This window comes from Aethalodelphis obliquidens, unplaced genomic scaffold, assembly GCF_003676395.1.
Source record: "Aethalodelphis obliquidens isolate GAN/ISIS:26980383/991018 unplaced genomic scaffold, ASM367639v1 scaffold2, whole genome shotgun sequence".
NCBI lineage: Eukaryota > Metazoa > Chordata > Mammalia > Artiodactyla > Delphinidae > Aethalodelphis > Aethalodelphis obliquidens.
This window is the reverse complement of record NW_020837946.1, coordinates 7,093,046-7,117,339: the sequence shown is the minus strand read 5'-3', so window position 1 is coordinate 7,117,339 and position 24,294 is coordinate 7,093,046. Positions and strand designations below refer to the sequence as shown.

Here is a 24,294-nt window from a genome sequence, read left to right as displayed (position 1 = left end):
CTCTCTCTCTCTCTCTCTCTCTCTCTCTCTCTCTCTCTCTCTCTCTCATTGAAATGCAATTCATGTAACATAAAATTAACCATTTTAAGATGAACAATTTAGTGGCATTTAATACATTCACAATATTGTGCAACCACTGAGTTCTCTCTAGTTCTACAGCCATACCTCTCTTAACCCTTCTCTCCACTTCATATGCAGTAAGACGTTGTGTGGCTACTGGAAACACCGTTGGCTTTGGGATCTATATACACTGGGATTTAAATCCTGGCATGGCCATATGCTTGCCATGTGTCCTTGGGAATGTTACAAAACTACCTCTGACCCTTATTAGCTTGTTCATCTGTAAAAATGGGGATATGAACAGATATGGGTTTTTTTGAGGATGAAATTAGTTCCCAGTAAATGCCTGGTACTTTCTTCTAGATGTGTTGAAGGGTATTGATATAAACTAGAGCCCACTGGTAGTTCAGTCTACTTAGAAGCAGAACAGATATAGGTGATGGAGCTCATTCAGGGACAAGGAAACAGCTTTTTTCATTATGCTTCTGGATATTTAGCCATGTATGTAAGCTCTGACATGCCTCACTCTTTTCCCCTCCTGTCTTACAGTTTGGGAAGGTGGTAGCGTATGGGATCTTCCCCTGGACACCACCACTCCGGGACCTGCCCTTGAACAGCTTCAGCAGATGGAGAAGGCCAAGGCTGCAAAGGTCTGAAACTCATTCTTCCATAGCAGTGCATGCTTTCCAACCGCAGCTCGTAGACGTTTGTTTATTGATGTCTCTATTTCTCTAGCTACTTATACATGTTTCCTTTTAGTTCACGGCTACGTAGCTGGTTTAAGCACACTCATACTCTGTCATTATTGTGCCGCCTTCTCCCCAAAAAGACCTCACAACAATTTAAAGTAACAAGTTTAAATTAAATCAATTAAAATTGGTTTGTCGACACATTAATGATCATGGTGGTATGTTACGTTATTCATGGTATAAATTCTTGTAAGATCATAAGAAAATATCCACTACATAGCTTATTATAAGACCCTTGGTCTGAGGCTTGAGTTCCCACATTGAATCTTTATGGTGGTGTTTGTTTACGCCTCTTAGTGCCTAAGACATGCAGCTGAAAAGCTCAACATTAATATTACATTCTGTGTTCTATTCACATCTTCTGGAGGAGCTAGGAATCTTGAATTTTGGTTTTAGTACTTGTCAGAAGAGGTTGTCTGTGAACCCTTAGTGTTATTGAAATGATTTCTGGGTTCTCATGCCTCCGAGAAAATCTTATTCCTATTTTATGTTTAGTGCATTCTTATCCCGAGGTAGTGACAGTATCCTTAGAGTGCCCAGAATATGAAATGAGTTCAGAGTCAGGATTTGTCTACATATGAGTGACAGACCACAATTCAAACAATTCTTGAGTTTGTTCTTGTTCCATAGCGCTTTGTGCTGGGAACACATAGATGATGAAAGTGTGCATTCTTGTCTGGTGTGTGTGTGTGTTGGGGGCGTTGGGAAGATGATGACACAGGCAAGCAACACAAGGAAGCACATGAGCCAGCTACCTAGCAGGAGAGGTGGGGATCAGGAATCGGGTGACACTTTGGATGGATGGTAATACCTGAGCCCGTTTCACTTGAAGGGTAGTAGGATTTAGCTCAGTTGAAGGGTTTTGGGTTGACAGAGTAGAAGGAGGTGAAAATTAAACTGCAGTTGGAGGAAACAAGACCTGTAAAGGCTAGAAGTGTATGAGAACATTCTGGCACAGCAAACAGTTAAATAATTTGGTCCAGTCTAGAGCTGGTGTGTCTGAGGAATAAATGATGAGAGAGATTAAAGAAGATGAGGCAGGCCAATCAGGAGGATCCTTACCCGTGTCACGTTAAAGACTTAGGATTTATTTTCAAGGTGAAGGATGGTATTAAATGTAAGCCTGGGAGTGATTTTTTTTGGTGGAGGTTGGATGTTGAACTGGGGACTCTGGGCAAAATAGGATGCTGGGAAACCAGGTAAGAGACTGTTAGGAATGTGGATGAGAAAGTAAAGGCCTGAATTATATGTGTGGCAATAGGACTGGAGATTAGGGGCTGGATTTGACTAGTATTGGGGAATTATACATGATAGAGTTTGTTAAGTGGTTGATCTTCAGATTTTAAAGAACTTCTGTAATTTTTCAACAACGTTGCGGTTGAAACCTTGTTAGACACATTGTTACATCTTCAATCAGAAAATCCTTTGTAGGGATGAGCAAAGAAACGCCATCCCAAGAGAATTCTGATGTTACTCTCAACACAGGCCACTCTCCCACATATAGGAGATGTGCAGTAGTAGTATGGAGCGAAGAGACAGGTAAAAAGTAGGGGTGAGTGCATCCAGCTTAGAAGAGCATAAAACTTTCTGGTTACTATGACATAGCAGAGCTTAGAGCTCTCACAGAGTTGCTTTCATCAGCCACTTGCACTACACGTTAACTGAGTGAATGGTGGTGTCTCCACCTTCCAGTGTCTGCACTGACCAGCTCCTAACAGTACTGGTCAGTGATGTTGGAGTGTTCTGTGCTTGGCCTCAAGTTTCTAAGAGCACCCTTGTGTAACCACAGCTAGAGCAGGAGAGAAGAGAGGCAGAAATGAGGGCAAAACGGGAAGAGGAGGATCGAAAGAGGCAAGAAGAACTCCGGAGACAACAGGAGGAAATTCTTCGGAGACAGCAGGAGGAAGAAAGGAAAAGGCGCGAGGAAGAAGAGCTTGCCCGAAGGAAACAGGTATGTCTGAGAACTCTGCTTGTACGATTAGCGCTGAAGGAGGGCCTGCGGGACATCTTGCTCACTCCCGTCATTTCACAGGTCATAGTTCTCCTGGAGAAGGCTCCCCTAAGGCATCAGGGAGTTAGCAGGATTGGGATTAGAATTTTAGGAGACTCACTTCCCTTTAGGAAAAATGTCTGTCACCCACTAACACCCACTGGAGGGATATTCTTCAGTCCTAGTAACTCATTGGAGTTGATTGCTTTTACATATTTCCTGGGGTTTTATAAACCAGTTAGATTTCAGAAGTAATTAAGTCCTGAAGTATTTATAACCAGTGACACTGAATGTTTTTCATGTTTTGTGGCCACTTGTATTTCTTCTTTGGGAATTCTTTATTATGTGCTTGGACCTTTTTCTACTGGGATTTTTAAAGATCCCATTTGAAAGAATCCACTCTGAAACAGCCCCAGTGTCTAGCCTTTGCTTCACATTTCCTTCTTGTTTTTTGCCCTAAGAGGAACTCTGAAAAAAGGCATCCATGTCCATGCTGAGATTAGCTTAGACCTAGTAGTATTTCGTAGAGTCACACTCTACATTAGCAACGTAAGGACTTTAAGAAGTATTGCAGTAAAGAGATCTGTTTAATTCTGTGTTGCTAATTATTTCTTCCTAAGTTATTTTGACAGTGAGACCCTTTTCTGTATAAATATCCGTGAGACTTTAGTTCTAGCAACGTGTTCTGAGACACGTGGCTTTATTCAATACTTTTGACTGGAAAACTTCTCTACCTCACCAGGCATTTTTGGTGGCTATGTTGGTTTGACTTCTCTATGCCTTAGGTTCTCATTTGATTAAAAAAATAGGGACTAATGGTAGCAACAGAGAAACCGAAGCCTGCGTCCTTTTTAGTGTTAATCAGGAAGTGATGTAGCTAATGTAGAAACCAGGATGGACTTTGCACGTAGTGCTATTTAACTATTAATATTTTAAATACAAATTATTTTAACTCTTAATATACCTACTCCCCAGCTCACATATATACTTTTTGCCCTAGATCCTGGTTAGATACTTTTTATATATACTGTTAACAGGATCTTAGCAGCACATAGCCTGTTTCTTTCCAGATCATGATGTAATATATTAATTGAGATGCACGCACACGTGCGCACACACACTTGCTTTTTTTTTTTAATTTAGGAGGAGGCTCTGCGACGCCAGAGGGAGCAGGAAATTGCATTACGGCGACAACGAGAAGAGGAAGAAAGACAGCAGCAAGAAGAAGCTCTTAGAAGACTGGAGGAAAGGAGAAGAGAAGAGGAAGAAAGGCGGAAGCAGGAAGAATTGTTACGCAAGCAGGTGATCAGATGGTTTGCTCTTCTCATTGCTTCTTTGAAGCTAGGAATTAGTGATTAAGAAAGTATTAGGATATTAGGAGAGCCTGTCTAAAACTTTTTCAGGTTGCTGCAAATTACCAAAAGAGATCTAACTGACTCTTAGTACTTTTGTGATAACCATCCCACATGTAATTATAAAAGCTGAACGAAATGTCAAGGAATCAAAACAAACAAAAAACGAGGGCACCAGAGAAAAATTGAAGGCCTGCTCTTAAAAAACCAAACGTGAGATCTGGAGGTTGACAACTTTTTGCCTTAGGGTACTCCCCAGTTCACACTTTTAGAGTGCACAGTTCCTTGCTGCTTAGTAAATCCATAAGTTGATGGCAGCGATGACCATTATCTGATTCTGCTGTAACCATGCCATTCTGCTGTTACGGGCAGCCAGAATCCCTAAAGCCTTTCATTTTAATGTTTAAGAACGGAGGTAGATTTTTTTTATTAGTAGATTTTCTTTTTAGATCAGTTGGAGATTTTCAGAAAAATTGGGATGATAGTGCAGTTTCCCCTATTATTATTTTACATTAGTATGGTACATTTGTTATAATAAACCAATATTGACACATTAATAAATCAATATTGATGGATTATTATTAACTGAAGACCATAGTTTATTAACGTTTCTTCAGCTTTCCCCCAGTGTCCCTTTTCTGTTCCAGGATCTTATCCAGAATATTTCATTTAGTTGTCATGTCTCCTTAGCTTGTTCTTGGCTGTGACAGTTTCTCAGACTTCCCTTGTTTTTGATGACTTTGGCAGTTTTAAGGAATACTGGTCAGTGGATTGTAGGGTAACACTCTATCGGAGTTTGTTTGAAGATTTTCTCACAATCAGACTGGAGTTATGGGTGTTTCAGAAGAAGATCACAGAAGTTAAGTACCATTTTCATCACATACCAAGGGTACATATTACTAACATGACTTATGGTTATTGATGTTGACATTGATCACCTGGCTGCAGTAGTGCTTGTCAGGTATCTCCACTGTAAAGTTACTCTTTTTCCCCCTTACTGTACTCTTTGGAAGGAAGTCACCATGTACAGCAGTCCACACTTAGGGGTGTAGGTTTTTGTTTGTTGGTTGGATTGACACGAAGCTGGAGATTACCTGCTTTTGCTTAAGTTCTTGATTGAAACTCTTTGAGAAATCTAAATTCTTTAGAGGTAGATAGATAAGTTCCAGGTTAGATTCTTTGGTTTATTCATTTAACAGTTAATAGATTTTGTTAATATACTATATGCCAGTTGTTATGATTGTTTGCTGATAGAGTCCAAAACTTTTAAAGAAATTGTTTCTGTACTCAAGAAGCTCACAGACTATGTAGGTAATGATTTTACAAGAAATAAATGCCACATTTTGGATGCTTTCAGCTGAAAAATCAAAATATTCACCTAAAAATGGCTTAAACATTAGATAACGGTACTGCCTCACACATCAAGGTGTTCTTTGGAAATAAGGCAGTTAAACATGAATTTCAGTGACTCAGTGATATCATTAAGGATCCAGGTCCTTGGCTTGCTTCTCCTCTGTCATCTCCTGGTGTGTTGACTTTTCCACCTGATGGTGCACACTCTGCTCTACCATTTCTTGGTATGTTGACCTTTTTTTTTGGCTGCAATGGGTCTTAGTTGTGGCACATGGGATCTTCATTGCAGTGTGTGGGCTCTTTGTTCCGGCACGCGGGCTTCTCTCTAGTTGTGGTGCGTTGGCTCAGTAGTTGCAGCTCGCAGGCTTAGTTGCCGGTGGCACGTGGGATCTTAGGTCCCCGACCAGGGATCAAAACCATGTCCCCTGCATTGGAAGGTGGATTCTTAACCACTGGACCACCAGGGAAATCCCGGTGTATTGACTTTTGAGTTCATATTTTTTGCCTAATGGTTAGGAGTTTTGGATATGATACCATACCCTGTACCCAAAAAGGGAGTGACTCTTCTCTCATGCTTCTTTCCTTTTGTCTGGGAAGAATATCTTTTCTGGAAGCATCCCTTTGGCCTAAATCACATCACATGGCTGTCCCTGTTTACACTGGAAGCTTAAAAAGCAAAATCTGGCATTTTAAACCTCTGATGTGACAGGAGGGTCTGTCTGCAAAGAAGCAACCTGGAAGGAATTTTTGCTGGATAGGTAGTAACAGTTGCTGCCACAGATGGGCTAAGAGCAGAGAGAGGAGGACAAGGTATACTTGGGCATAATCAAAAGGCAGAGGGGAAGTCTACCTCCTGAAGGCTAGGGAAGTACTCGTAGAGTGGCTGGTGTCTGTCCTGAGTTCTGGAGAATGGAGGGGAATGTGCTGTCTGGATAAGCTAGGCAGGGGTCCCCAACCCCCGGGATCTAATGCCTGATGCTCTGAGGTGGAGTGGATATAATAATAACAGAAATAAAGTGCACAATAAATGCAATGAGCTTGAATCATCCCGAAGCCACCTCACCCCCACCCCTAGTCCTTGGAAAAATTATCTTCCACGAAAACGGTCCCTGGTGCCAAAAAGGTTGGGGACCGCTGAGCTCTAGAGCATTGCAGGTGCAGTAATCAGACTGCACGGAGGAAGGCCAAGAAAATTCCACGGGGCACATGGAATGGTTTTGAGGGAGGGAAGCAGAAGGAAAATGAGCCAGGGTACTGCAGAAAGTAGTAGAGGGGTAGAGGATGGGTCAAAGAGAGACCTTCCAAGGGGCCTGTGAGCCATAACGGGTGAGAACCTGGCATGGAATTAAGTGGTTTTGTAAAGTTGCTTTGGGTCCGGAACTGGCTGAGGCTTGCCTGGTAACCTGTATTCTTGCAGGTCCTGACAGCTCTTTGCACTCAGCACCCTGAAAAGCTATCTCTGCCTCAATGTTGGAACAGTTTCCAAGAGACTTGCCTGCAGTTTGTGGTGATCTCTAAGAGATCAGTACTTACACAGATGTTCAAAGTGACATTCCTTTTATGTAGAAATTAGCAAATAAATTAAACATGATAATTATCCTGTAAGCATGCCTCTGACTGAAGCCTTGAAAAGTGATTCAGATTTTTTTTTTAAAACACAGTTAAATTTTATTATCATTTACTTTTCCTTCTGGGAAGGAAGAGGAGGCTGCGAAATGGGCCCGGGAAGAAGAAGAAGCCCAGCGTCGATTAGAGGAGAACCGGCTGCGAATGGAAGAGGAGGCAGCCAGACTCCGGCACGAGGAGGAGGAACGGAAGAGGAAAGAGCTGGAGCTCCAGCGGCAGAAGGAGTTAATGCGCCAGAGGCAGCAGCAGCAAGAGGCTCTCCGGAGGTTGCAGCAGCAACAGCAGCAGCAACAGCTGGCGCAGATGAAGGTAGAGCCTAGACACCAGCTAGACCACGCCAGACCATCCGTAGGAGCTACTTGTTAGCGTTTTTTTTAGTTAAGTAGGTGCTGGCAGTGCAGTAGCAGTGAAACAGTGTACATTTTTTATGTTAAATATTGCTTGCTACCTTCGTTTTTTGATCAAGGAAACAATACGATGCATTGTACTTTGTGTTAGGCATTTTAAACAAGGGAAGAATAAATAAAAGAGGGTAGGACACGAGCAGTGATGCAGGCACAACCAAGTAAGTCTGTATGGTTCATAAATTTAAACATTGGAGTGCCTACTCTGTATTGTTTCAGCACTGCTAAGACAAAGATAAATGAGACAAGGCAACTGTCCTCAGAGAGCTCATAGACTTATGAGGGCAAGAAACATAAACATTTGGATGTGTAAGCGGGAACCATCATACAGGGCTTGAAACATAGCTGACTGTGGGGGTTTATTGAAAGTTGGATTGAGGTGATGTGTGCAAAATGTTGTTTTAGGAGGATTCAAAGCATTATTTGAAATAAGTAGAAAGTGAGACTGGGAGACCAGTAAAGAGAGTGTGATGGTGGTGGTAAGAATGAGTAGGGCCAGAGGATGAGAATTGGCATAATAGCAATCAGCAAGACTTAGTGGTTCTCTGGATCTGAGGGACAAGGGCAGAAGTTGGAATGGCTCTTAGATGGTAAGCCTCCAATGACTGGGAAAGTAGTGGGACTGTTGATGAACTCTGAGTAATTGGAGAGGGAGAAGCAGGTTTATGGTAGAGTCTGCATAACTTCTCATGGGGTGTATGGCTAGCCATAAGGCTTAGTGTCTGTCCCCTGTCTTCAGGGAGCTCATGGGATAAAGACATAAACAGAAAATTAGAATACAGGGGGGTGGGTGTAGTAAGAGAGGGGGCATGAAGCAGTAATTGTCAGGGTGTGATCACCTGGGAATTTGTTAGGAATGCGCATTCTTGGGCCCTACCCTAGACCTACTGAATCAGAACCTCTTAGGACTGGGACCCAGCAATCTTGTTTGAATAAGCCCTCCAGGGATTCTGCTGCTCACTAATATGTGAGAACCACTGTCCACCTGAGAAGTTAGGGAAGGCTTCCTGAAAGAAGATAACTTCTAAACTTGAGTCATTAAGGGAGGGAAAAATTAAATTTAAAGAAAAAAAAAAAGTCAGTTTGGGGAATAGAGGGTGTTTGTGAGAGCAGACTGAAGTTGCTGGAGAGTGAGGTATGAGATAAGTGTGGGCAGGGTTCATATCACCATGGGCTGTATATACTCTATTAAGAAATTAGGACCTAGAGTGGTAAAAAGAATTTTCAGCTAGGAAATAACACTGCTAGATTTACAGGAGGGAATAAGTCACTTTGAGAGCTAAATAGGAGATGGACTTGAACAAAACTGGAGGTCAGTAGACCAGTTGAGAGGGGGTGATGGAGTTGTCTAGGCAAGGAATAGAAAAGTTTGATCTAAGCCTAGGGGTGGCAAGATTGGAAAGGAGGAGTTGGAGAAGCTGCTAATAACTGAGTGCTTGCTTTGTGTCAGGCACGTACTGACAGTTTTCCTTTTTTTTTTTCACAACCACCCTTATAAAGCTTAGGTATAAATACCTGTGTTTTACCAAAGAGGAGAAATGTTAAGAAGCTAAGTCGCTTGCCTTGGGTCCAGCTGAGAGTTGATAGCACTGCCCTGTATTAGAACCCATGAGTCTATGGCTCCAGGGCCTCGAAAAGGCTGTCAAAAGACTTTCTTAAGAGGCCCTACATCCCAGGATGTGGTGACTGATCAGAATATGAGGGTGAGAGAGAAGACAAAGGCAGGGGTAACTTCCAGATCTCTAACTTTTCTGTGTCTTTTGTTTGTCTGGTTTTGCCCTCCTATTCTCCCATGAAGACTGTAGAGCTACTTTATGGATAAGCATTCTGATTGAAGATAAAGAGCTCAAGATGGTTATGAGGAATTGCTGAAGGCTCTCGTGAGAAAAAAGCTTTTTAAAACGGCTTTATTTAGATATAATTCACATACCATGCAATTCAATCAGTTAAAGTATACAATTCAGTGGTTTTTAGCATATTTATAGATAGGTGCAACCATCAACACAATAGATTTTAGAACATTTTCATTACCACCCCCCAAACCCTCTAACTGTCACACCCCAGCCCCTATTTTCCCCTAACTTAGGGCTAAGTAACCCCTAATCTACTTTCTGTCTTTATTCTGTCTTGCCTATTTCTAGACATTTCAGATCAATGGAATCATATAATATGTGGTCTTTTGTGACTGGCTTCTTTCATTTAGCATAATGTTTTAAGGTTCTTGTAACATATATCAGTACTTTTCCCCCTTTTTTATAGTTGAATAATATTCCATTATGTGGATATGCCAGATTCTGTGTATTCATTCATCAGTTGATGGACATTTGAGCTGTTTCTACCTTTTGGCTTTTATGACTACTGCTGCCTTAAATATTCATGTACAAGTTTTACGTGGATATATATACACACACACACACATATATATATATATATTTAGAAGTGTAATTCCTGGGTCATATAATAACAGTGTGTTTACTGGTTTGAGGAACTGCCAGACTGTTTTCCAAAGTGGCTGCACCATTTTACGTTGAGTGTATGAGGGTTCAAGTTTCTCCACATCCTCATCAACCCATATTATCTGACTTTTTGATTATAGCCATCCTAGTAGGTGTCAAGTGAGAACTTGTGATTTTGGTTTGCATTTCCCTGGTGACTTGTGATGTTGAGCATGTTTTTATGTATTTATCGACCATTTGTATATCTTCTTTGAAGAAATGTCTATTTAAATCCTTTGCCTATTTTTTTAAATTAATTAATTAATTTTATTTATTTATTTTTGGCTGCGTTGGGTCTTCCTTGCTGTGTGCATGCTTTCTGTAGTTGGGTGAGCGGGGGCTACTCTTCGTTGCAGTGCGTGGGCTTCTCATTGCATTGGCTTCTCTTGTGAGGAGCACGGGCTCTAGGCACACGGGCTTCCGTAGTTGTGGCTCACGGGCTCTAGAGCGCAGGCTCAGTAGTTGCAGCGCACGGGCTTAGTTGCTCCGCGGCATGTGGGAACTTCCCGGACCAGGGCTTGAACCCTTGTCCCCTGCTGCATTGGCAGGCGGATTCTTAACCACTGCGCCACCAGGGAAGCCCTCCTTTGCCTATTTTTAAACTGGGTTGTCTTTTTCTTACTGAGTTTTTTAAGGGTTCTTTATATGTTCAATATTTAAGTTCTGTATCAAATGATTTAAAAATACTTTCTATTATTTGTTTTTTTTCACCTCCATATCTATAGTGTCCTTTGATGCACAAAAGTTTTAATTTTTTTTTTTTTTTTTTCCGTACGCGGGCCTCTCACTGTTGTGGCCTCTCCCGTGGCGGAGCACAGGCTCCGGACGCGCAGGCTCAGTGGCCATGGCTCACGGGCCCAGCCACTCCGCGGCATGTGGGATCTTCCTGGACCTGGGCACGAACCCGTGTCCCCTGCATCAGCAGGGGGACTCTCAACCACTGCGCCACCAGGGAAGCCCAAAAGTTTTAAATTTTGATGAAGTCCAAATTACTTACTTTTGTTGTTGTTGCTTGTGCTTTTGTTGTCATATCTAAGAATTGCTAAATCTGAGGTCATAAAGTTTACAGAATCCCATGTTTTCTTCTAAGACTTTGTAGTTTTAGCTCTTTGATCCATTTTGAGTTAATTTTTGTAAATTATGTGAGGTAAGGGTTTGACTTCATTCTTTTGCATGTGATTTATCTGGTTGTCCTAGCACCATTTGTTGAAAAAACTGTTCTTTGTCCACTGAATGGCTGTGGTGCTCGTCTTAAAAATTAGGCATGTGGGTTCATTTCTGCACTCTGAATTCTAGTCAGGTGATCTGTATGATCGCTATGCTAGTAACACACTGCTTTGACATTACTATTGCTTTGTAGTTAAGTTTGAAATCAGTGTGAGTCCTCCAAATTTGTTCTTTTTTTTCCATATTGTTTTGGCTCTCCTGTGTTTCAATTCCATATGAATTTTAGAATGAGTTTGTCAGTTTTCACAAAGAAGCCAGCTGGGATTCTGATAGGGATTGCATTAACTCTGTAAGATCAGTTTGGGGAGTTTTGACATCTTAACAATATTAAGTCTTCTAATCCATAAACATGGGATGTTTTTATATTTATTTAGATCTTCTTGAATTTCTTTTCAGTATTTTATAGTTTTTAGAGTATAACTTTTCTACTTCTTTTGTTAAATTTATTCTTAAGTATTTTGCCTTTCTGATGGTATTATAAATGGAATTTTCAAAATTTCATTTTCAGATTGTTCTTTGCAAGTGTGTAGATGTACAGTTGATTTTTGTATATTGAGCTTGTATTCTGAAATCTTGCTGGACTGGTTAATTAATAGTGTCTTAGTGGATTCATTAGGATTTTCTGTACACAAGATCATGTTATCTGCAAATAGAGGTAGTTTTACTACTTTTTCCCCCAGTCTTTTATTTCTTTTTCTTGCCTGATTGCCCTGGCTAGAACCCCAGTACAGTGTTTAATAGAAATGGCAAGTGTGAATGTTCTTGTCTTATTTCCGATCTTGGGTTGATGTGGGGGAACACATCCAGTCTCTCACCATTAAATTTAATGTTAGCTGTGTGTTTTTTGTAGATGCCCTTCGTTAGGCTGAAGGAGGTGAGGATTTTTATGTCCATGTTCATAAGAGGTATTTGTCTGTAGTGTGTGTTTGTTTTCCCCTTGTGATTTCTTTGGTTTTGGTGTCAGGGTAATGCTGGCCTTGAAGAATGAGTCAGGAAATGTTCCCTCCAATTTTTTGGAAGGGTTTGTGAAGAATTTGTATTAATTCTTTAAATGCTTGGTAGAGTTCAGTGGTGATGAAACCATTTGTGCTTGGGCTTTTATTTGTGGATAGTTTTTTGATTACTAATTCCATGTCTTTACTTCTAATAGGTCTATTTGGATCATCTGTTTCTTCTTGAGTTAGTTTTGGTTAGTTTATATCTTTATAGAAATCTGTCTTTTTCATCTAGATTATCTAATTGATTGGCAAGCACTTGTTCATAGTATTCCTTTGTATTTCTTTTTGTTCCTGTAAGATCAGTAGTGATGTGCTTCTTTTATTTCTGATTGTAGTAATTTCAGTCTGTTGGGGTTTTTTCCTCATGGACAATCAGGTTAAGTCGGTTTTGTTGATATTTTTAGAGAACTGGTTTTTGGTTTCATTGATTTTTCTCTTATCTAGTTCATTAATTTCTTCTTTCATCTTTATTATTTCTTGCCTTCTGCTTGCTGTAAGTTTAGTTTGCTCTTTTTCTCTAGTATCTCAGGGTAGAAGGTTAGTTTTTTATTCATTTGATATCTTTCTTCTTTCTCAATTAGGCATTTGCAGTTATAAATTGCTTTAGCTGCTACCCATAAGTTTTGATTTCTTCTTTGATCCATTGGTTATTTAGGAGTGTTTTAGTTTCACTTATTTGAGAGTTTCCAAAATTTGTTTCTTACTCATTTCTAATTTTGTTCCATTGTGATCAGAGAACATACTTTGTATATTTCTATTCTTTTAAATGAATTATTGAAGTTTAGTTTTATGTCTTAGAATAAAGTTTTATTTCTGGCATAAAGTTTTACCTTCTTTAGGTCTATCCTGAAGAATGTTCCATGTTCACTTGAGAAGAACGTATAGTCTACTCTTGTTGAGTGGAGTGTTCAATAGATGTTTACTAGGTCTAGTCAGTTTATAGCGTTGTTCAAGTCTTCTAGTTCCTCATTGATCTTGTAGTTGTTTTGCCTCTTACTGAACGTGGAGTATTGAAGTCTCGAAGTATTACTGTTGAATTGTATATCTCCTTCTATTTCTGCCATTTCTTGCTTCATGTATTTTGGTGCTCTCTTGTTAGGTGCATATATGTTTATAATTGTTATATATGTTCCTGCTAGATTGACCCTTTTATTATCATAAAATGTTCCTCTTTATCTCTATTAACTTTTTTTTTGTTTTAAAGTATGTTTTGTCTGATAATGGTATAGTGATTCCAGCTCTCTTCTGGTTGCTGTTTGCCTGATAAATCTTTGTTTATTCTTTTACTTTTGATCTGTTTATACCTTTGAATATAAATTACGTCTTTTTTAGACAGTATAGTTCAATCTTATTTTCTTATCCAGTCTGATAATCTCTGCCTTTTTATTGGATTCTTTAACCTATTCACATTTAATGATATTATTGATATAGTTGGATTTATATCTGCCATTTAACTTTCTGTTTTTTACATCCTTTCTGTTTCTCTGTTCTTCTTTTACTGCTTCTTTTTGCGTTAAGTAAATTATTTTCTAATGTAGCATTTTAATATCCTTAATGATTTTCATCACTGTATTTTCCAGTTTGACACAGATATGCTACTCTCTTAAAGCTCTGTTCCTTTTTTCTCTTTTTTGTAGTATTTTTGTTGTATCACATCTTGTAAATGTTACAAATGCAATGATAAAATGTTATATTTATTCCTTTATATTGTCTCTTAAAGACGCTGAGAGAAGGGAAGCAAGTATGTATGTATAGCTTTCATTATATAACCTTATTTATCATTTCTGCTTCTCTTAAATTGTACCTGTGGATTCAAGTTACCATATGGAGTCATTAGCTTACTACAGCTTTGTTTTCACTTAACTCCTTTGTGCCATTTTTGACATATTAGATTTTTGTATGTTATAGGTCCAACAATATATATATACATTGTTTTATACGGTTGCTTTTAAAATCAGTTAAAAGAGGAAGAAATGTACATGTACTACTGTTTTTTATAATTATATAATTAATTTTATTGGTGCTCTTCGCTTTCTCATGCGGATTCAGACTATTTTCTAGGGTCACTTGCTTTTAGCCTGAAGAACTTCCTTTAGTATTTCTTGTAAGGTGAGTCTGCTGGCAACAAATTTTCTAATTTTATCTGGGAATGTCTTTATTTCTCCTTCATTTTTGAAAAGTAGCTTTACTGAATATAGAAATCTTGGTTGACAGTTTTTGTTCATTTGAAGACTTTGAATATCTTATCCCACTGCCTTCTGGCCTTCATTGTTTCTGATGAGAAGTCAGATGTTGATTTTATTGGGATTCCCTAGTAAGTGATAATTTGTTTTTCCTCCTTATTGCTGCTTTCAAGATTTTCTCCTTGTTTTTGGCTTTCAGCGTTTTTACCATGATAATGTCTATTTGTGGATCTCTTTGGGTTTATCCTCTTGGGAGTTTGTTCAGCTTCTTGGATATGTAGATTAATGTTTTTTCTATAAATTTGAGATTTAGGTCACAATTTTTCTGCCCCTCTTTCCTCTTCTTCTGATACTTGCATTATGCACATGTTGGTGCACTCAGTGGTATCTCACATTTCTCTAAGGCTCTCCATTTTTCTTTATTCTTTTTTTCTCTGTTCTTTGGATTGCATAATCTCTGTTGCTCTCTCTTCAAGTTCACTAAATTCTTTTGCCAGTTCAGATATACTTTTGAGCTCCTGCAGTGATTTTTCATTTCAGTTATTACGTTTTTGAACTCCAGAATTTCCTTTTGGTTCTTTTTTTTTTTTTATGTGGTACGCGGGCCTCACTGTTGTGGCCTCTCCCGTTGCGGAGCACAGGCTCCGGACGCGCAGGCTCAGCGGCCATGGCTCACGGGCCCAGCCGCTCCGCGTCATGTGGGATCCTCCTGGACCGGGGCACGAACCCGTGTCCCCTGCATCGGCAGGCGGACTCTCAACTACTGCGCCACCAGGGAAGCCCTAGTTATCCATTTTATACATATTAGTGTATATATGTCAATCCCAATCTCCCAATTCATCACACCACCACCCCACCCTCCTGCCGCGTACCCCCCCCTTGGTGTCCATACATTTGTTCTCTACATCTGTGTCTCAATTTCAACCCTGCAGATCGGTTCATCTGTACCATTCTAGGTTCCACATATATGTGTTAATATATAATATCTGTTTTTCTCTTTCTGACTTACTTCACTCTGTATGACAGTCTCTAGATTCATCCACATCTCTACAAGTGACCCAGTATCGTTCCTTTTTATGGCTGAATAATATTCCATTGTATATATGTACCCCATCTTCTTTATCCATTCGTCTGTCGATGGGCATTTAGGTTGCTTCCATGACCTGGCTATTGTAAATAGTGCTGCAGTAAACATTGGGGTGCATGTGTCTTTTGAATTATGGTTTTCTCAGGGTATATGCCCAGTAGTGGGATTGCTGGGTCATATGGTAATTCTATTTTTCATTTTTTAAGGAACCTCCATACCGTTCTCCATAGTGGCTGTATCAATTTACATTCCCATCAACAGTGCAAGAGGGTTCCCTTTTCTCCACACCCTCTCCAGCATTTGTTGTTTGTAGATTTTCTGATGATGCGCATTCTAACTGGTGTGAGGTGATACCTCATTGTAGTTTTGATTTGCATTTCTCTAGTAATTAGCGATGTTGAGCAGCTTTTCATGTGCTTCTTGGCCATCTGTATGTCTTCTTTGGAGAAATGTTTATTTAGGTCTTCCGCCCATTTTTGGATTGGGCTGTTTGTTTTTTTAATATTGAGCTGCATGAGCTGTTTATATATTTTGGACATTAATCCTTTGTCCATTGATTCGTTTGCAAATATTTTCTCCCATTCTGAGGGTTGTCTTTTTGTCTTGTTTCCTTTGCTTTGCAAAAGCTTTTAAGTTTCATTAGGTCCCATTTGTTTATTTTTGTTTTTATTTCCATTACTCTCGGAGGTGGATCAAAAAAGATCTTGCTGTGATTTATGTCAAAGAGTGTTCCTCCTGTGTTTTCCTCTAATAAGAGTTTTATACTGTCCGGTCTTACATTTAGGTCTCTAATCCATTTTGAGTTTATTTTTGTGTATGGTGTTAGGGAGTGTTCTAATTTCATTCTTTTACAAGTAGCTGTCCAGTTTTCCCAGCACCACTTATTGAAGAGACTGTCTTTTCTCCATTGTATATCCTTGCTTCCTTTGTCATAGGTTAGTTCACCACAGGTGCGTGGGTTTATCTCTGGGCTTTCTATTCTGTTCCATTGATCTATATTTCTGTTTTTGTGGCAGTACCATATTGTCTTGATTACTGTAGCCTTGTAGTATAGTCTGAAGTCAGGGAGTCTGATTCCTCCAGCATCATTTTTTTCCCCTCAAGACTGCTTTGGCTATTTGGGGTCTTCTGTGTCTCCATACAAATTTTAAGATTTTTTTTGTTCTAGTTCTGTAAAAAATGCCATTGGTAGTTTGATAGGGATTGCACTGGATCTATAGATTGCTTTGGGTAGTTAGTCATTTTCACAATATTGATTCTTCCAATCCAAGAACATGGTGTATCTCTCCATCTGTTTGTGTCATCTTTAATTTCTTTCATCAGTGTCTTATAGTTTTCTGCATACAGGTCTTTTGTCTCCCTAGGTAGGTTTATTCCTGGGTATTTTATTCTTTTTGTTGCAATGGTAAATGGGAGTGTTTCCTTAATTTCTCTTTCAGATTTTTCGTCATTAGTATATAGGAATACAACAGATTTCTGTGCATTAATTTTGTATCCTGCTAGTCTACCAAATTCATTGATTAGCTCTAGTAGTTTTCTGGTAACATCTTTAGGATTCTCTATGTATAGCATCATGTCATCTACAAACAGTGACAGTTTTACTTCTTCTTTTCTGATTTGGATTCTTTTTATTTCTTTTTATTCTCTGATTGCCATGGCTAAGACTTCCAAAACTATGTTGAATAATAGTGGTGGGAGTAGACATCCTTGTCTTGTTTCTGATCTTAGAGGAAATGCTTTCAGTTTTTCACCGTTGAGAATGATGCTTGCTGTGGGTTTGTTGTATATGTTCTTTATTATGTTGAGGTAGGTTCCCTCTCTGCCCACTTTCTGGAGAGTTTTTATCGTAAGTGGGTGTTGAATTTTGTCAAAAGCGTTTTCTGCATCTATTGAGATGATCATAGGGTTTTTATTCTTCAGTTTGTTAATATGGTGTATCACATTGATTGATTTGCATATATTGAAGAATCCTTGCATCTCTGGGATAAATCCCACTTGATCATGGTGTATGATCCTTTTAATGTGTTGTTGGATTCTGTTTGCTAGTATTTTGTTGAGCATTTTTGCATGTATATTCATGAGTGATATTGGTCTGTGATTTTCTTTTTTTGTAATATCTTTGTCTGGCTTTGGTATCAGGGTGGCCTCATAGAATGAGTTTGGGAGTGTTCCTTCCTCCGCAATTTTTTGGAAGAGTTTGAGAAGGACGGGTGTTAGCTCTTCTCTAAATGTTTGATAGAATTCACCTGTGAACTCATCCAGTCCTGGACTTTTGTTTGTTGGAAGATTTTTTTTTAAAATAAATTTATTTTTATTTATTTATTTTTGGCTGTGTTGGGTCTTCGTTGCTGCGCCCGGGCTTTCTCTACTTGTGGCGAGCGGGGGCTACTCTCCGTTGCGGTGTGCGGGCTTCTCATTGCAATGGCTTCTCTTGTTGTGGAGCACGGGCTCTAGGCGTGCAGGCTTCAGTAGTTGTGGCGCACAGGCTTAGTTGCTCCGCGGCATGTGGGATCTTCCCAGACCAGGGCTCGAACCCGTGTCCTCTGCACTGGCAGACAGATTCTTAACCACTGAGTCACCAGGGAAGCCCTGTCAGAAGATTTTTAATCAGAGTTTCAATTTCCTTACTTGTGATTGGTCTGTTCATATTTTCTGTTTCTTCCTGGTTCAGTCTGGGAAGCTTATACCTTTCTAAGAATTTGTCCAGTTCTTCCAGGTTGTCCATTTTATTGGCATAGAGTTGCTTGTAGTAGTCTCTTAGGATGCTTTGTATTTCTGTGGTGTCTGTTGTAACTTCTCCTTTTTCATTTCTAATTTTATTGATTTGAGTCCTCTCCCTCTTTTTCTTGATGAGTTTGGGTAATGGTTTATCAATTTTGTTTATCTTCTCAAAAGAACCAGCTTTTAGTTTTATTGATCTTTGCTATTGTTTTCTTTGTTTCTGTTTCATTTATTTCTGCTCTGATATTTATGATTTCTTTCCTTCTGCTAACTTTGGGTTTTGTTTGCTCTTCTTTCTCTAGTTCCTTTAGGTGTAAGGTTAGATTGTTTATTTGAGATTTTTCTTGTTTTTTGAGGTAAGCTTGTATTGCTACAAACTTCCCTCTTAGAACTGCTTTTGCTGCATCCCATAGGTTTTGGATCATCGTGTTTTTGTTGTAATTTGTCTCTAGGTGTATTTTGATTTCCTCTTTGATTTCTTCAGTGATCTCTTGGTTATTTAGTAATGTATCGTTTAGCCTCTCTGTGTTTGTGTTTTTTACGTTTTTTCCCCTGTAATTCATTTCTAATCTCATAGATTATTTAAAAATAGTCTCTGTATCTTTATTATTATTATTATTTTTTTTTTTTTTGCGGTACACGGGTCTCTCACTGCTGTGGCCTCTCCTGTTGCGGAGCACAGGCTCCGGATGCGCAGGCTCAGCAGCCACGGCTCACGGGCCCAGCCGCTCCGCGGCATGTGGGATCTTCCCGGACCGGGGCACGAACCCGTGTCCCCTGCATCAGCAGCGGACTCTCAACCACTGCGCCACCAGGGAAGCCCTCTGTATCTTTATTGATATTGTTTATTTGATGTGATATTGTTAACATGTCTACTTTTACTCCTTTAATCATGGTTTCCTTCTCTGAACATATTTATAAGACTTTGATGTCTTTGTTAAATCTGACATCTGATCGTTCACTATCACAGGCAGTTTCTATTGCCAGCTTTTTTCCTGGTATATAGATATACTTTCTTGCTAATGCACTGTAGCAGTTCTGGGTTCTGGTCCTCCCTCCACCCCCACTCATTATTATTATTTGTTTTGTGGCTAGCTAGGTTAATTTAGTGAACTTCCCCGCCTCTCCCCCAATAGTGTGAAGCCTCTGCTGGGGCTTCTCTGGGGATGCAGCATTGGGTATGCTCACAGTCACTCTGGGCTGACAGTGGTTTGGGTTGGGCTCTCCTTGACTGTCTTGTTCCACATTTAGGCTGTTAAACTCCACTAGTTGCTAACTGGATTATTCTCTTCTCAGAAGAACCCTTGGGCATAAAATGTTCCAAAAGCCTGATCCAATCAAACTCAAGCTCTTTTGAAGAGGTACTTCCTGAGGTTTATATTTGAGATTTGTTCTGACCCTAGGCAGACTCCTTCTAGCTTGGTTCTCTGAGACAAAGAAGCAGAGTACAGTTTAGCCTGTATCTCCAGTGAATCTACTAGTTAACCCCTTGCCTTTCACTGCAACATCCACTGTTTTTGAAAGTGCCCTTAGGGTTGAACTCCTCACTCTCCACACTCTGTTGCAAATGAAGTCAGTTCCTTTGGGAAGAGGTCTGCAGCTCTCTCTATTCCAATCTGTTCCACCCACCTCTGCTTCAAGACAGAAGTCCCAGAGTCACAGCTCTGGAGCTGGGAACAATGGCGCCTGCTTTATGAATTGAGCCCTTGGGGGAGGGGCAGTAGCCTCAGGTCTTCTTGGCTTGCCTCTCCTGGTGGGGTGGAACCTCTGCCTTTCAAAGTGGCAGCCAGGGCCCTAGTAGTCTCTGTAGCACTGTGTAGTTTCCATCCCAGAAGTCGGGGCTAGGCATAAGAAGGGAGCCACCTCTCCTCTCAGCTGTGTTTGTCCGTAGCTTAGCCTTTGCAACAGGTAGCTGGAGCCAGGATGAGAATTGTTGATATCGTGCACTTCCCGGGAAGGCAGCCCACTGACTGTCAGCTAACGGGGAGAGAGGGAGGCCTGTGTTCTTTGCTGCCTTCATCTGAAGTAGTGTTTCTGTCTGGCTGAGCTAGGAGTTGGGAGAGAGTGGGTCATGGTACTGCAGACTCTCTGTTCTTACTGAGTTTTAGCAGATTTTCTTAAAGAAATGTTATCAAAAATAGTGTTGAAAAAGTAAGGTAGCAATGTCAGGGCAGGAAAAAAAAAAGTAATGTTTTTTAAATCAGCAAAGTATAATTAGACATTCAGGGGGCAGAAAATGTACCAAATTCCCAACTGTTTGCTTCTGACTTGGGAAAGAGTTGTTATGAAAAGCGTGATTGACAAACTTCAGTTCTCTGAGTGGGCAGTACAGGATGTTGGTTGAACTGGAAAATGCCCTGAGGCAATGTTGATGGAGTGATGGGGTATTATTTCTTATGTACAAATAAGATTTAAGGGAAATTGATAGCTATCTGCAGACGTTTGTCTGTCATGTGAAAAAGACTTAGATTTGTTCTGCATTACTCCAGAGAGCAGACTCATGAATCATGAGCAAAAAGTACAGTGAAGTATACTTTGGCACAAAATATAGGAGGATTTCAGAGGTTCTTGAAAGAGGAATAGGCCATTTCAGGAGGCAGTGAATCTGTCCTTGATGCTGGCTGAGTTTCTGCTGAAGAGGACTGGCGATTGGTTTCTGGGTACCGCGGGGTGATACAGCCACTGAGATTTTCGACAGCATCAGTGGTTGCTGGTTCTGACTGCATCAGAATTACAAAAATATGCGAATTGGTTGGCTTTACCTTTGGGTCTTTTGATTCCTTGAGTGTGGGGCTGGGGCATCTACATTTTTACGGGTCCTCCAGGTGATGCCACCAGGTTTGAGATCTGCTGCCAGGTTTGATCTTGATAGTGCTTTCCAAAACGTGTCATTTCCTGTGGAGAAAAAGAGTTCATTTGTGCTCAACTTTGCCTACTTAGTCCCCCATCTTTCTCTCTTAGCTGCCTCCTGTACCCCTCTCCTACCCTAGCACAGGTGCATTTTGAGAGAAATGCCGGTACTACCCATCATTGGGCAAAAAATGTTAAAGGATCTATTATGTTCAGTAGTGTTGAGGGTACTCATTTGGAGAGCTGTCTGGTAACATCAGTGACAGTTTAAACTGTTTTTACTCGTATCGCATCAGTTCCAGTTTTAGAGATTCCTACTGAAGAGCCATTCTTTTTTGGGACTGTTTGGCATTTTGTTTGTTTTGATCCATCCATGCTCATGTATTGTTTCTATTAAACATATTTTAAGTCTGGTTAGATTTGGTTTTTGTTTGCTTTTAAGAGCCTTAAGATGTCTCAAAATTAGAGTGTATCTTTCTTCTGGCCCAGAAAGGCCAAGGGATTCCCCTAGAAATAATCAAGCTTTTGAGAACACTAAAGTATTCAGGACTCATATATTTACACTTTATTTTAGTTGATAATTTTAAGGCATAGGAAAAATAGAATTATTGATTAAAACCAGCTTAGTGCTCACTACTAGAAGGCACAGCCTGGTTAACTCCCTTTCATGAAAGACTGATAGAAAACTGTGCCTGGCATCTTTCCTCAGCTGCCCACCTCAGCTCTCCCTTCACAAATCTTGCCCTTGCTACTTTCATTGGAAAGTAGCATATCTTGTCCTTTATTACCTCCTTGGATTAAAAACTTAGTGATTCTTTTGTTTACTTCTTTCTCTTTATGGTTGTGTATTGGTGTATATGTCAATGCCAGGTGTAACAAATTTGCAGTTTCGTAATGGTAGATCAAATAAAAGTGTATTGATGTACTTAAGTTGTTTTAAAATAATCTTGTGACAAAAAAATTACGTAAAAGCAGACTGACTGGGAGAGTAGTACGTAAAAGGATTGAAGAAGGAAATTTGAATTGAGTGTTATAAATGGAGTTGAAAGAAACATGAATGTTCTGGCTGTACTTAATGCATTATTGCCCCTTTGTTTCCTGTACATGTTTCCTCATGAACTCGTTTGCCTTCCTTTTTTGTTAGCTTCCCTCTTCTTCAACATGGGGCCAGCAGTCCAATACGACAGCATGTCAGTCCCAGGCAACACTATCATTGGCTGAAATCCAAAAACTAGAAGAGGAACGAGAACGGCAACTTCGAGAGGAGGTAAGTTTTAAAAGTAACAGTGATCTAGACAGTCAGTGAATAGCTAGTGTGCATCATGGATGAGTGGCTACTAAAGATAACTGTTATTGTCAGAGCTGCCGTGTGTCTGAATTGGATATGTGTTATTCACCTCTTTATCCTGTAATATGGTCTCTAGCAAGTATGAAGGATCTCATAGGAATAACATTAAGATTGGATACATAAATGTTCAGTTACCTTAAACATTTTAACCATAGCTCTTGAGAGAATAGCTCGTAAATAAAAGTTACTTGGGTGTTTCAAAATTGGGGGTGAGTTTTATGCAGATATCCTTTTATAAATTTGATGCTTAGAATGTAGAATACTTTTTTCCCTAAAGGGTATTGGGTTTTCTGACTAACCTAGAAAAACTTAAAATATGACAGGAATAACGCCTCTCTGCCTGTAAGTCTGTATCCTACAGTTCCTCATTAGGATAGGAAGGATACAGAAGAGTGAAAGGGGGTTGGGGAGGGGGCAGCAGAGCACAGTTCTTGATAGAAGAGAGAAAATAAGGAAAATGGTTTGGCTCAGCATGCCATTAGGTGCCATATTCACCCACCCATCCATCCATCTGTCCATCACATAGTTGCTACTCAGTTACAGTTTCAGTCTGGGGATATAGCTGAGTCTAAAACAGACAAAATTCTCTGCCTTCATAAAGCTTACCTTTGGTTGAGGGGACATGGACAATAAAAATTAAGTAAATCATGGAGTTCTAGAGGCAATATGTGTCAGAAAGAACAATAAAGTGAGGAGAGGCATAGAGAGAGGGTTGGGAGTTGGGGCTAGTATTGGTGGTAGTAGTGATTGTCTAGTTTTAGGTAGTGCTATCTGGGAAGGCCTCTCTCAAAAGGTGGCATGAGGTAGCAGAGTCTTGAAGAAAGTGATTTATGTGGATATAATTTGAGGCAGAGCAGTCAAGTTGTTCGCGAATGCAAGCTGTCATTCTGATCTCGGTGGTGTGGTTCACTGAAGGCCCCGGGAATTGTCTGTACAAGTTTACCATGTAGTGTGCATGATGTCATCCAGTAGGTTAAAATGTTGCTTCACCTTAAAAAATTATCTTATTTCCCACCCTCTTAAAATAAAAAAATAGACTGAACTTTCTCTGAAATCATCTCTCTTTTCTAAAAGTTTAACAGCTGAATGCAGAGCAGACTATATCTTCCCCCTTCAAGGCTAGAAATTGTTCCAGTAATTTTGGTCTCTGCTTAAAAATAATAATAGTGGTCATCAGAGTTGAAATCACAGGTCTTTTCTTGTTCATATTTTTGTCTGTTAGAAGTTAATAATTGCCTTGTGTTTTTATTTGATTAATTTTCTTTGAACTCTTAAGTCTTCCTACACTCTTCAAAAGGTATAAAATGCCACTCCATACATATTTCTCACATAGGGAAAACCTATGACAATTCTGTTTCATTCTTTCCCTGGAGGTGTCCTTTCCAGGACTCTGTAATCTGTTCAGATCTGAACGCACGCTTGGCTTGCTGCACAGGTGCTCTGTTTTTCTCGAATTCTTGTCATCTGCATGTTGCCCTCCTGGACTGATTCTGGTTTTCTCTCCTGCTTTCCATCTCTTATCTTTTCTGATGGGGTATTTCTTCAGTCCTATCTTTCAGTCCTTCTATTGAACTTCTAATGTATGTTCTCTTATTTTGAAGTTCTGAGTCCATATGTTGTTACTCTAAGTGTTTCTTTTTATAGCCTCTTATTCTTGTTTTACTGACTGCACTACCTTACCTCTAAAAATATTACTTACTGATAGCATTTTAAAAAGCTAGCTCCTATTTTCCCTTGTCTTGTTTCTGTTTCCACAGAATTTTGTTTGATTTGGTCTTTGGCTTTCATCTTAGAAGCTCTGTCAAGTGTTTGTTGATCCTGGGCTATTCATTCATATTTAGGAATAAGGCA

The 24,294-nt window shown here is 39.8% G+C and overlaps 1 protein-coding gene across 9 annotated transcripts in view; it reads left to right on the top strand.

The window, feature by feature from the left end:
* GIGYF2 (GRB10 interacting GYF protein 2) overlaps nucleotides 1-24,294 on the top strand; it is a 126,290-nt gene that overhangs the window by 90,722 nt on the left and 11,274 nt on the right. For 8 of the 9 annotated variants that reach the window (XR_003435184.1, XM_027118204.1, XM_027118230.1 and 5 more), the window contains 5 exons: nucleotides 610-710; nucleotides 2,599-2,760; nucleotides 3,943-4,101; nucleotides 7,203-7,439; nucleotides 22,240-22,362. Coding sequence is in view for 8 of the 9 variants with exons in the window: in XM_027118204.1 (XP_026974005.1) it covers nucleotides 610-710; nucleotides 2,599-2,760; nucleotides 3,943-4,101; nucleotides 7,203-7,439; nucleotides 22,240-22,362 (782 nt within the window). In the remaining variant the exon portion in view is untranslated. The remainder of the gene's footprint in view (nucleotides 1-609; nucleotides 711-2,598; nucleotides 2,761-3,942; nucleotides 4,102-7,202; nucleotides 7,440-22,239; nucleotides 22,363-24,294) is intronic. The other variant, XM_027118272.1, reaches the window with a different exon arrangement.